This window comes from Chelonia mydas, chromosome 21 (assembly GCF_015237465.2).
Source record: "Chelonia mydas isolate rCheMyd1 chromosome 21, rCheMyd1.pri.v2, whole genome shotgun sequence".
Classification (NCBI taxonomy): Eukaryota; Metazoa; Chordata; order Testudines; family Cheloniidae; genus Chelonia; species Chelonia mydas.
Window position 1 is genome coordinate 16,382,326 of NC_051261.2, and position 14,263 is coordinate 16,396,588.

The 14,263-nt window shown below is 50.3% G+C and overlaps 1 protein-coding gene across 1 annotated transcript in view; it reads right to left on the minus strand.

The window, feature by feature from the left end:
- Positions 1-222: 222 nt before the first annotated feature.
- Positions 223-14,263, minus strand: part of LOC122463453 (protein FAM107B-like) — a 32,801-nt gene continuing 18,760 nt past the window's right edge. The window contains exon 4 of the mRNA XM_043533540.1: positions 223-357. Within this exon, the coding sequence (XP_043389475.1) occupies positions 241-357 (117 nt within the window). The 3' untranslated portion in view covers positions 223-240. The remainder of the gene's footprint in view (positions 358-14,263) is intronic.

Below are 14,263 nucleotides of genomic sequence, written 5' to 3' on the forward strand. Positions count from 1 at the left end.
GAGGTGTGGCTGGAGAGTCGTTCATCAGAGCTCTCTTCGGAAAGAGGTGGCCCTTGCTCCTGTCCTCATTCTGCCATTGTCAGCCTCTCTGAGGCAACGAGTGGTTTCCCAGTTGCTCGGGCAGGCACCAGACAAAGCGGTCTGTGATGGCACCCACTGGAAGATGTGCTGGCCTCATGCTGAATGCCTCAGCCCCTGCTTCTACAAGAGTCCCCAGGAAATGACGTTGCCACCTGCCCCTCAGGTCTGTCTCATGCCTGTTTCTCCAGATAGCTTGATCTTCTTCAGGCTCTCCTTGACGAGGATGAACTCAGGCCTGCGCTCCTGCTCCCCCTTCAAGGCCAACTCTCGCTCATACTGCGGAGAAAAGAAAATGCACAGCTCCTGGCTGAACCGGTCTGTGGAATGTGACAGCCAGCAAGAAATTTCTGACAAACCCCAAACCAGACTCCATGCAAACCCCAAGGCCACATCTGAATGGTGAGCCAAACCGGAGCCAATCAATGTTCCCTCTAATTTTTGACAGGCCATGTGCGCAAAAAATTTCTTCTGTGCAAATTTTTGAAACAGTTCAAATTTGTGCGCCATGAGACAAATGCGCCCAAGCGAGTAAAATGCTTATACGTTTAAAAAGTTTTAATTTGCGATTTGTGATGATAGTTTTACACCATGTTATTTTATAAATGTCATTTTTAAATCCTTAGAAAAAGGAAATTTAACCTCCTTTCCCTTTCCCCCGCCTTGCTAGCTAGTAGAATCTGGCTGTGTTGATAGATGGCGGGTGAACAATGTCAAAAGTCGCCCAAAAATGACATTTCGGCCTGGCTGCGAGGCATTGTTTCATGTGTTGTGCGCGCGGTGTTTCACCGTGCGCGCGGGGTTTAGGACACACGGTGAAACACGCACAGCTTAGAGGGAACAGTGATCCCAATCCACCCCTATTCAACACCCAAACTGTCAGCCAAACCTCAAACCACATCCCAATCCAATCCAAACTCTGCACCTGAGCCATCAGCCAAACCTCAGACTGGAGCTGAACCCAACCCCTACTCCACACCTGAGCCATCAGCCAAACCTAGATCCCAAACAAACCCCTCCTCCACTCCCGAACAATCAACCAAATCTAGAACCCAATCCCAAACCAACCCCAGTGCCATACCTGGAACTCTCAGCCAAACCTTAAACCAAATCCCAACAAACCCCTACTTCACACCTGAAATGTCAGTTAAACCTTGAACACAATTCCAACCCAACTCTTACTCCACACCCAAACTGTCAGCCAAACCTCAAACCGGATCCAAAACCAATCCCTACTTGACACTCGAAACTTAAGCCAAATTGAAAACCAGATCTCAATCCAGCATCTACTTCACAACCAAACCGTCAGACAAACCTGCAACTGAATCCCAAAACAATCCCTACTCTATATTCTAACCACTAGTGAATCCTCAAACCGGATCCTATTGCAGACCTTACTCCAAAACCAAACCATCCGCAAAACTTCAAATTAAATCCCAACCCATGTGCACCTCAAAACACATACCATCAGTCTAAACTCGAAAAGGATCTCAACCCAGCTCCAACATCATATCCGAACTGTCAGTCAACCCTCAAACTGGATCCCAAGGCCAACCCTACTCCACATCCAGTCAGCCAGCCAAACCTCAAACCGGATCCCAGTCCAACTCCTACTTCACACTAAATAGTCAACCAACCATCAACCAGATCCTAGACATATCCCTACTCCACACCTGAACCATCAGCCTACACTCAAACTGGATCCAAACCCAACCCTTACTCCTCACCCAAAACACACTTCACATGCAAACCGTTAGCCAAACCTCAAAAGGGATCCCAACACAACTTCTACTCCCACCTGAACCTTCAGCCAAACCACAAACCGGATCTCAACCAAACAAATACTCCACATGCGAACCTTCAGCCAACCCTGGAACTGCATCACAACCTAACCCCTATTCCATAATTGAACTGGATCCTAAACCAATCCCTACTCCCCAACCAAACTATCAGCCAAATCTCAGAATGGATCCCAACCCATCCTCCACACCAAACTCAAACTGGATTGAAACCGAACCCGCCCCCCCCCCCCATCCACACCTGAACTATTAGCCAAACCTTGAACTGAATATCAACCCAATTTTTATTCCCCACCCAAACCATCAGCCAAAACACAAGCCAGATGCCAGCTCAATCCCTACTCCACAGTCAAGCCATCGGCAAAACTTCAAACCAGATACCAAACCACCGACTACTCCACAACTGAACCGTCAGCCAAATTTTGAAGTCAGTCTCAACCCAAATCCCACTCAACACCTGATCCATCAGCCAAACTTAAAACAGGATTGCAATCAAATCCCTACTCCACATCCAAACCACGAACCAACTCTTGAACTCTATCCCAACCCAATATGTACTCCACACCCAAACCATCAGACAAACCCTAACCATACCTCAGCAACCCCTTACTCCACACCCAAACCATCAGACAAACCATAACCATACCTCAGCAAACCCTTACTCCACACCCAAACCATCAGACAAACCATAACCATACCTCAGCAAACCCTTACTCCACACCAGAACTGTCAGACAAACCTCAAATGTGACCCCAAACCAATCCCTAGTACACATCAAACAATCAACTAAACCTCGAACTGGATCTGAATCCAACCCTTACTCCACACCTGAACTGTCAGCCAAACATTAAACCCAAGCCAAATCCCTACACCACAATGAACCACCAATCAAACCTTTAATTGGGTCCCAACCCAAACCTTACTCCACACCTGAGCCATCAGCCAAACCTCAATCCAGATCTGAACCGTCATTCAAATCTCAAAATTAGATCTCCAACCAAAACCCCACTCCAAAGCAGAATCATCAGGCAAACCACAAACTGGTGCCAACTCACCTAACCATTACAACACCCTAACCATTAGCCAAACCTCAGAATGGATCCCAATCCAACCCCCTACTTCAAACCCAAATCACCAGTCAAACATCAAATCGGATCCCAACCCTACCCCTGCTTGATATCAGAACCATAAGCCAAAGCTCAAACCAGATACAGACTCTATCCCTATGTGACAAAGTGGGGATTTTCCCTTATGTTGTATGTGAGCCTATGTGAGTTTTACTGTTTTGCATGAATACTGTGTGTGCCTCAGTTTCCCTGTGTGCTGCACCAATGCCTAGGTGGTAGGAATAAGGATGTGTGACTATCATTGAGACCCTTGGGAGCAAGTGAGACTGCTCCAGCTGCCTGCATGTAGGCTATGGCCGGTGTCATTCGTAACCTGAGACCCAGGAGGGGGATGCAACCAGGTGACACTTTGCCTGGGAAGCAAGACAAAGACCAGGAGGAGCAACAGGGGTGTCAGAGGTCAGGTAGCTGGAAACTGGGCAGTCTGCTTGAGGGGACTGGAGAGGTGGTCCAGGGCATATGGCCCGGGATTCCCGCAAGATGTACTTGTCTGAAAGTCACTGATTTCTCTGCTAACAAGTTCTGTTCTATGCTGTGTTCCTGTTGACTAATAAACCTTCCGTTTTATGCTGGTTGAGAGTCACATCTGACTGCGGAGTTGGGGTGTAGGGCCCTCTGACTTCCCCGGGAGCCCCGCCCAGTGGACTCACTGCGGGAAGCACACGGTGTGAGAAGGGGATGCTAAATGCTCCGAGGTCAGACCCAGGAAGGTCGAAGCTGTGTACGCTTCTTGCCCTGGAGACAGTATGCTCAGAGAGAGGAGGTTCCCCCACAGTATTGACTGGCTTCATATGGAGTAGTTCCAGCGCATTGGCCCGGTGACTCCATGACACCCTGCACCACACCAAATTGTCTGCCAAAGCTCGAACTGCTTGCCAGTCCAACTCCACAACTGAACCGTTAGCCAAGCCTCGAACCAGATCACAAACCAGACCCTTCTCCACAGTTACCAAACCTTAACGAGATCCCAATACATTGATTATTCCTCACATGAACTGTCAGCCAACCCTTGAACTAGATTCCAACCAAACCCATACTGCACGACCAAACCTCGCACTGCATCCCAGCACAACCCCTACTCCACACCCATCAGCCAAACCTCAAACCGGATCCAACCCAATATATATTCCATATCCAAATGGTCAACCAAACCTCAAACTACATGCCAGCCCAACTCCTGCTCCACACCCAAACTGTCAGACATCTCAAACCAGAATCCATCTCAACACCTACACCCTATGCAAAACACTAAACCAAACTGTTACCTAGCAGCTCTGTGTTCTTGGGGAACCAGGGTGCACTACCCAGCCTGTCTGACTCACAAAAGACTTTCCCCGCCTCCACCCCCAGCCTCTGCTTGAGCCAAATCCGCATGGGAAGAAAGACTTAGGCCTTGTTTACACTTGCAAGTTAGGGCGCCTGGGGCTGATTTAATGCGCTCTAACTCCTGAGGTGTCCACACTGGCAAGGCACGTAGAGTGTCTGGACTCTGCAGCTGGAGCGCTCCTGGTAATCCACCTCCAGGAGAGGCATAACGCTTGCTGCGCCCTGGCTGGAGCGCCGCAGAGCCAGTGTAGTCTATTAATATGCTCTGATCGGCCTCCAGAAGTGTCTCGCAATGCCTGTTCTAGCCACTCTGGTCATCACTTTGAACTCTGCTGCCCTGCCCTCAGGTGACCAACCATCAGACCCGCCCTTTAAGTTCTCTGGGAATTTTGAAAATCCCCTTCCTGTTTGCTCAGCAAGGCGCGGAGTGCTCTCAGTGAATCTTTCCAGATGACCATGCCTCCACGCACCAGGCGATCCCCAGTATGGCATAATGGTGAGGTGCTGGACCTCATTGGTGTTTGGGGGGAGGAAGCTGTCCAGTCCCAGCTGCACTCCAGCCGTAGGAATTACGATATCTTTGGGCAGATATCAAGGGACATGCTGGAAAGGGGCCATGACCGGGACGCACTGCAGTGCAGGATTAAAGTGAAGGAGCTGCAGAATGCCTACCGCAAAGCCCACGAGGCAAACAGCTGCTCCGGTGCTGCGCCTGCGACCTGCCATGTCTACAAAGAGCTGGACGCGATACTGGGGGCCGACCCCATCTCCAGTCCGAGGACCACCATGGACACTTCAGAGGCCGTAGCAGCACAGAGTACAACAAGGCAGGAGGAGGAAAGCGGGAGTGAGGGTGCTGAGGCAGAGGGTGGCCCAGAGCCAGCGGATGGCCTGGCATCCCTAGATACATGCAGCCAGGAGCTGTTTTCAAGCCAGGAGGAAGGTAGCTAGTCACAGCAGAATGTGCCTGGGGAAGGACAAACAGCAAAGGAGGTGCCCGGTAAATGGCTTTTATTTTGGGAAGGAAGTTGTTCGGTGTGGGATCTTGGAGTGAGGAGGGTTAGGGCTGCATGCATGCCTAGATGTGGAATAAGGGGTTGATGTGCTCTCTCACATCGCGGTAATTGCCCAAGTTCTGGATGAGACCTTTGAAGACATCACTGAGGCCAATCTGCTTGCGCAGGTTCCTTGGCAGAGCTACTGTGTTCCTTGTCCCAGTAAGGCTCACATGTCCCCACCACTGTGTCGTGAGGGGCGGGGGGACCATTGCTGCACACAGGCAAGCTGCATATGGGCCAGGGCGGAAGCTGCATTGTAGTAGAAGACCCTCCCTTGCTTCCCAGGTCACCCTCAGCAGCGAGATATCTTCCAGGATGAACTCATCCTGTGGAAAATGTGGGGACAGTGTTCAGTATAGGGGGCCCCTGCAGCTGTTGGCTCTCCCCAAGGCACAGAACCAACCCCAGAGGACACTATGGCCCTGAAACAATCAGTCCCCCTTGCCCCTGTGCTTACTCACCATTTTGGGGCTCCTGTGAGTTATGAGCGCTCGTTTTGGGACTGTCACTTTCTGCTATTGTGTACACTGTACTTTTCTTTAAGTACGGTCGAATCATCGCTCTGTCTAGTGTATACAATGCTGCCTCTGTTAAGTGTTGCATTTTGTCTTTACAGTTGCAACCTTGAGATCCCAGTCACCCTTGTTATCGACGGCCGAAAGACTACAAAGAATCAGGAAGCGTCGGCAAAGAACCAAAGAGGACATGCTACATGAAGTCATGCAGCAGTCCCTTACTGAAAATCAAAAAGTACAGGAGTGGCGGGAGACTGAAAGGAGGCTCCGCCAGCAGAATGCTGATCGCTGGCACCAAAGCACGGAGCGGCTGCTAAGCATCATGGAGCGCCAAGCTGACCCGATCCAGGCGCTCGTAGCACTGCAGACGGAGCAGATCTGCGCCCCCCCCCCCCCCACACTGCAGCCCTTGTCCCCAAACTTTCCCTTGTGCCCCCATGTCACTGCCAATCCACTTCCCTCAACAACTGCCTCCAACACCTGTAGCTTCACCACCCAGCCCTGCAAACTACGACCCTGACCCACTGCACTCAGCCCCCATCACCCTGCAGTAGAGCCATCCTGAAGTGCAGCACTCGTTGCGCGGCACTCCAGACAGGAAGGCTGAGTATGGTAACAGGACATATGCAAATCTGTGATTGTCCCGTTCCCCACCCCACCCCCTTCCCTCCTCACACACAGCACAGATGGGTCATGCCCTTTCTTTTTCCCCAGCAGTTGTGTTTCTTTTCAATAAATGAATTTTTTGGCTTTGAAAACATTCTTTATTGCATTAAGGAAAAGATACCATAGCCCAGGAAAACAACGGGCACTGCAAGTCAGTGCATCATACGTACCAAACACAGATGCCTACTAGCACTGGAGCCACTGCACTTCACTCCCATGCAGGGCACCAAACATTACTGGTGGCTTTCAGCATTGAATTGCTCCCTCAAGGCATCCCGAATCCTCCCTGTGCTGGGCCCCTCTAATAGCCCTGGTCTCTGGCTGTTCAAATTCACCTCCAGATATTGAGCCTCCGTGGTCCATGCCTGAGTGAAGCTTTCACCCTTCCCTTCACAAACGTTATGGAGGCTACAGCACGCGGCTATTACCATGGGGATGTTGTCATCAGCCAGGTCGAGCTTCCCATACAGACAGTGCCAACGGCCCTTTAAACGGCCAAAAAGCACCCTCAGTCATTCTGCACTGACTCAGCCTATTGTTGAACCGCTCCTTGTTGCTGTCAAGGCTCCTGGTGTAGGGTTTCATGAGCCATGGCATTAAAGGCTAATCTCCAAGGATCACAACGGGCATTTCAACTTCCCCTACGGTGATCTTCTGGTCTAGGAAGAAAGCCCCTGCTTGCAGCTTCCTGAACAGGCCAGTGTTCTGAAAGATGCGTGTGTCGTGCACCTTTCCGGACCAGCCTGCGTTAATGTCCATGAAACGCCCACGGTGATCCACAAGCGCCTGGAGAACCATAGAGAAATACCCCTTCCGATTTATGTACTTGGAGGTTAGGTGGGCTGGTGCCAGAACTGGAATATGCGTCCAATCTATCACCCCTCCACAGTTAGGGAAACCCATTTGTGCAAAGCCAGACACAATGTCACACAAGTTGCCCAGAGGTACGGTTCTTTTGAGCAGGATGTGATTAATGGCCCTGCAAACTTGCATCAACAAGTTTGATCATCAACGGTCGACTTTCCCACTCCAAACTGGTTAGTGACCAATCAGTAGCTGTCTGGAGTTGCCAGCTTCCAGATTGCAATAGCTTCCTGCTTCTCCACCGTCAGGGCAGCTCTCAATCTCATGTCCTTGCGCCACAGGGTGGGGGCGAGCTCCTCACACAGTCCCATGAAAGTGGCTTTTCTCACCCAAGAGCTCTGCAGCCACCGCTCGTCATCCCAGACTTGCCTGACGATGTGATCCCACCCCTCAGTGCGTGTTTCCCGAGCCCAGAAGCGGCGTTCCATGGTGGTGAGTATGTCCATGAATGCCACAAGCAATCTCCTGTCATATGCATTATGCGAGTCGACATCATCATCTGACTCCTCCCTGTCAGTTTGTAGCTTGAGTAACTCGAATGCAATTCATGACGTGTTGGAAAGACCCATCAGCATATTCCTCACAAGTTCGGGCTCCATTCCCGCAGACCGAAAGGGAAGACAGCGCACTCAGTACAAAAAACTTTGAAAGATGGTGCCAAATGTGGACGGAAGCACAGGGATTGCTGGGATGTGAAGCGATGCACCATGGGGCATTGGGACAGGACCCAGAATGCCCCGCACTCCCCGCCCCCTTCCCACAAGCCACAGCTCCAGAACGGGAAGAGATGCTCTGTGGGATAGCTGCCCATAATGCACTGCTCCCAATGCCACTCCAAGTGCTGCAAATGTGGCCACGCCACCGTGCTTGCAGCTGACAGTGTGAACACACAGCAGTGCTTTCCCTGCTGCGCTCTCCAAGGGCTGGTTTAACTCAAAGCGCTCTACATCTGCAGGTGTAGCCATACCCTTACAAAAAGCAACGAAAAGGCCGTGGGAGACACACCTAAACCCCTGGGATAAGGATGACAGGAAATTCCCCTAGCCTCATTTGCATCAAAGATAGGACAAGGAGGCATCTCCATTAGCACACAGAATGGAGAACAGAGATTCCAAAGCAAGAACCACATGGAACTCTGGGACCAGAAAAGCAGGGAAGCACTGCATGATCGGGGGGATCTCTGCTCCAGATGTTAACGAACCCATGCCTGCACACACCCAGCTGAGTAGTTATCAGACCAATTCTAGTAATAAATCCTTTATTGGTATCCAAAATAGTGAAGCTCCCTAATTGCATTGTGAACTCCCTCCAAGGAACACTGCCCAAAGCCAGGAATGATCAGCTCCAATGTCTAGCCTGAACAAAACAACTTTGGTATTCTCCCTTGTTTACACACGAGCAAATCTAGTGTTCTCCCCAAACCATTGTTCTTTCCCTACAAAAACCCCGACCCATGCTCAAGTAAGTGTTCTGATGCCTGGATCCAAACTCTGCATCAGCTCCATTGGGACTTCACCTTCTCCTGACTGATCGTGCTGGGGGCTCTGCCTGTCTCCAGCACTCCAGACCCTCAGCTACCACCACCACCTGGGACCCCCGATCGATTCAAGCTTCATGGAGTGGTGAGAACCCAGCGCACATGCTCTCTCCCTCTCCCCCGGTGGGTGTTTTGGCTTCCCCATTCGCTCTGCAGCAATGCTCCTCTGACCTAAGCTAAAAGATCCCTGCAGCCCCCAAAAATCCTGTGGGGTTTGCTCATCAAGCGGGTTACGACCAGAACAATTGTAACGGGAACGTGGGGATAGGGACGTGCTGAACCTGGGACATATGCGGGTGTCAGATTGAAAGTGCTGCTCGACCTGGCCTGCTCAGGCGTGCTCTGTTCCGGTGCGGTAGCCACGGCCTATGAGGGGGGCAGCTTGGAGGTGCTGTTCAACCCAGCCTGCTGAGTCCAAGGGCCTATAAGGGTGGGGCTGGAAGAACCCAGCCCTGGGGAACCTATGTCCTGTAGGAAGCTCCACTGGGAGGGAACTTGCAGCAGGGAGAAGCAGAGCTCTGTATGAGAACACAAGTGATACAAGCAGTACATTGATAGAAGTACAGAAACAACCCCCCCGCCCCAGGGAAGAGGAAACCTAATAAATGAGGGTACCCCAAAGTAACAGGCAAAGCTGGTAACAAAACCACAAACTGGATCGCAAGCCAACCTAAATTCCACACCCAAACCTAAGTCAAGCTTTGAATCAGTTTCCAACCCAATCCCTACTGTGCATTTGAACCATCAGACAAACCTCTCATGAAATCCCAAACTAACTCCTACTCCACACCCAAACCATCACCAAACCTTGAACCAGACCAAAACTCAACCCCTAACTCCACACCTGTACCAGCAGCCAAACCTTGAACCAGAAATGAACCCAACCCCTACTCCACACATGAATCAGCTGAATCTCAAATTAGATTCCAACCCAAATCAAACTCCACACCAGAACTATCAGCCCAACTTCAATCCAAACTGCAACCCAACCCATATGCCAGACCTGAACCGTCACCCAATCCTCAACCCAACCCCTACTCCCAACCCAAACCATCATCCAAACTCCTACTCCACATCTGAACCAGTATTCAAACCTCAAACCTGATAAAACCCAACCCTACTCCACACCCAAACCATGGGCCAAATCTTGAACCAGATCCCAACCCAACGCCTACTCAGCACATGAATCAGCTAAACCTTGAACCAGATCCAAACCAAACTCCTACTCCACACCCACGCCATCAGCCAGACCTCAAACTGGGTCCCAACACAACCACTGCTTCTCATCTAAAGCAGTAGCCAAACCTCAAAGCTGATTCCAACCAAACTGTCAGCCAAACCTCTAACTAGATTATAACCCAATCCCTACTCCATACCCGAACTGTCCGCCAAATGTCAAACATGTTCCCAATCCAGTCACTGCTCCACACCAGAATCATCAGCTAAATTTCAAACCAGATTCCTACCCAATCACTACTCTACACCCGAACTGCCAGCGAAATCCTGGATAGGATCTAAAATCAACCCCTAGTCCACACCCGACCATGAGCCAACACTTAAACTTGATCCAAACCCACCCCCTACTCCAAACAGCCAGCCAAACCTTGAACTGGATCACAACCCCAAACCCAAATCAGTGGCCAAACCCTGATCCCCATCCAACACCTATCATGCATCCAAGTCATCAGGTAAACCTCAAAAGTCATCCCAACCCAATCCCTATTCCACACCCAAACCATCCACCAAACCTCAAACTAGATACCAAAACAACCCCTACTCTACAACTGAAACATCAGACAAACTTCAAACCACATCCCAATCCAATCCCTAAGCCACACCCAACCATCAGCCAAAACTCAAACTGGATCTGCAACAAAACCCCTAATTCTCAACCAAAACATCAGAAAAAACTCCAATTATATCCCAATCCATGTCCTACTCCTCCCCAGAACCAGCAAAACTACAAGCCTGATCTCATTCCAACCCCTACTCCACAACCAAACCATCAGGCTAACCATGAATTGATCCCAACCTAAATATCAGTCAAACCACAAACTGGATCGCAGCCCAACCCCTACTCCACACAGAAACCATCAGCGAAATCTAGAACTGGATCCCAGCCCAGCCTGTACTCCATGCCTGAGCTATCAGCAAACTTCATACCAGATCCAAACCCTACCTCCTCCACACCCAAACCATCAGTCAAGCCTCGTACCAGATCCCAGCAGAAGACCCACTTGACACATGAACCACCAATTAAACCTTAAACCAGACCCAAACGCAACCCCTACTCCACACACAAACTGTCAGCCAAACCTCAAACTGGATCCCAACACAGCCAATGCTTCTCAACTGCACTGGTATCCAAACCTTGACACTGCCCAGCCCCTAATCCACATGAAGCTGTCAAGTAAAACCTAGAACCTGATCCCAATCCACCTCCTACTGCACAAACTGACATCCCAACCTCAAATTGGATCGCAACCCAACCACGAATCCACACTTGAACAGTTAGACAAACCTTGGATGTGCTCCCAATCTAACCCCCACTTAACACCCAAACCCTCAGCCAAAACTTCAACTACATCCAAACCCAAACCCTGTTCCTCACCAAAGCATCAGCCAAATCTCAAACTGAATCTTGAACACAACCCCTACTGCAAAACAGAACCAGTCAAACCTCAAACTTCAACTGCTACTCCAACATCCAAACTGTCAGTCACGCCTCCAACCAGATCGCAATCCAACAACTATTTCACACTCAAACCATTAGCCAAACCTCAAACCAGATTCTAGTCCAGATCCTATTCCACAGCAGAACAATCAGACAATCTCTACTCCACACCCAAGCCATCAGACAAACCTTGAACCAGATCCAAACCAAACAACTACGCACCACATTTGACCCATCACCCAAACCTGGAAGCATATCCCAACCCAAACACTGTTCCATACTCAAAACGAGAGCCTAACCTCAAACTGGATCCCAACAATACCCATACTCCAGACCTGAACCATCAACCGAAGATCAAACCAGATACAAACCCAGCCTCTACTCCATACCCAAACTGTCATTCAAATCCCAAACTAGATTCAATCTGCACTGCAAAGCACAATCATCGGCCAAACCTCAAACTGGTCACAACTCAGCTCTTAATCCAGACCCAATTCTTTCACCACACCCGAACAGTCAGCCAAACCTCAAACCACATCCCCACTCTAGCAGAGCGAGACTCACCGGTGCAGTGCCTCCTGCTGGTCATCTTGGGAATTAGCTCTTGTCCAGCTTGGAGCGCGCTCTGCAGACCGGTGTCTTGCCTGCCTTAGGGCCCCCGTGTCCCTCCCAGACCCCGGTGCCCCTTACCCTGGGGTTCTGCCCACCACAGTACCCCCACACTCTGGGTCTTCCCTCCCCGGGGAACCCCCAACCCCCTATCCCTACCTTGCCTCAGTGGCTACTGCCTGTCGTCATCTAGCCCCCTCTCACTGGGGCAAACTGCAGTCTAATGGCCACTCATCATCAGCAAGGGGGTAGGACCTGCTGCCTTTGCCTATCCCCGGGCTGCCCCTCTGCAGCCCCAGTACCTTCTTAGGCCTTAACCAAGGCCTCAGCCTGGGGAGTTGCCAGGCTGGAGCTCCCCAGCTCCTTTGCCCTTCTCCAGCACTGCTCAGCCTCAGGTACCCTTGCTCCTTCAGGCAGCTAGGTCCTTCTCTCTCCAGAGAGAGAGACTCCGACCGAGCTCTGCCCTCAGCCCTTTTATCAGGGCCAGCTGTGGCCTGATTGGGTGTGGCTGCAGCTGTGGCCGCTTAGCCAATCTGCCTACCTTTTTCAGGAGCGGGGCAACTGCCCAGCTACACCCACCCAAACCCTACTGGACACCCTGTCACCAAACTTTGAACTAGATCCCAACCCAAAGCCTACTCCACACATGAACTGTCAGCCAAACCTCAAACTAGACTCCAACCAAACCCATACTCCACAACCAAAGAGTCAGGCAAAGGTCAAACCACATCCCGTCAAAATTTATACTCCACATCTGAACCATCTGCCAAACCTTGAACTTGATCCAACACCTAAACCATCAGTCAAACCTCAGACTAAATGCAAGCACCACCCCAGTCCAAACCCAAAACTTCAGACAAATCTCAAATTGTATTCCATCTCAATACCTATCCCACACCCAAACTATCAAACTACAAACTGGATCGCCAGTCAACCCAAACTCCACACCCAACCCCAAGTCAAAGGTTGAACCAGATCCAAGCCCAATCCCACCCCAGCTATACACCCAAAGTGTCAGAAAAACCTCAAATGAGATCCCAACCCAACCCCTACTCCCCACACAAATGGTCACCAACCCTCAAACCAGACCACAACCCCACAATCACTCCGCCACACCTGAACTGTCAGAGAAACCTCAAAGTAGATTCCAACCCAACCATTCTTCATACAGAATAAGTGGCCAAACCTCAAACCTTATCCACACCCAACTGTTATACACCCAAGCTCTCAGGCAAACCTTGAGCCTGATTCCAACTCTATCCCTATTTCACACCCAAACCATCTGCCAAACCTCAAATCACATCTCAACCCAACCCCTACTCCACATCCTAACCATAAGCCAAAGCTCAAACCAGATCCCAACACAACCCCTACTCCAAACAAGAACTGTGAGCCAAATCTCAAACTGCATTCCCATCCAACCTCTGCTCCACACCTGAACTGTCATCCAAATCTCAAACTGTATCTCAGACCAACCCCTACTCCACACCCGGCCATGACCGAAGACTTAAATTGGATTCAAATCCAACCTCTACTCCACACCTGAACAGACAAACAAATCTCAAACTGAATCTCAACCCAAACAATCTACACACCCGAATTGGTGGCCAAACCTCAAACCTGAGCCACGTCCAACCTCTATGCCATCAGGCAAACCTTGAACCTCAGACCAACCCAATTCCTATTCCACACCTGAACTGACAGCCAAATCTCAAAACTGGATCCCCAAATCAAACCCTAATCCTCAACCAAAACATCAGAACAAACTCCAATTGTATCCCAACCCAACCCCTACTTCCCCCCAGAACTGTCAGCAAAATCACAAACCTGATCCTATTCCAAGCTCTACCCCACAACTGAAACATAAGTCAAACCACAAACTGGATCCCAATCCAACCCTTACTCCACATCTGAACCGGCAGAAAAACCTAAAACTGGATCCCAAACCAAATCCTACTGCACACCCAAAACATCAGACAACCCTCAAACCACATCCCAATCAAATGCCTA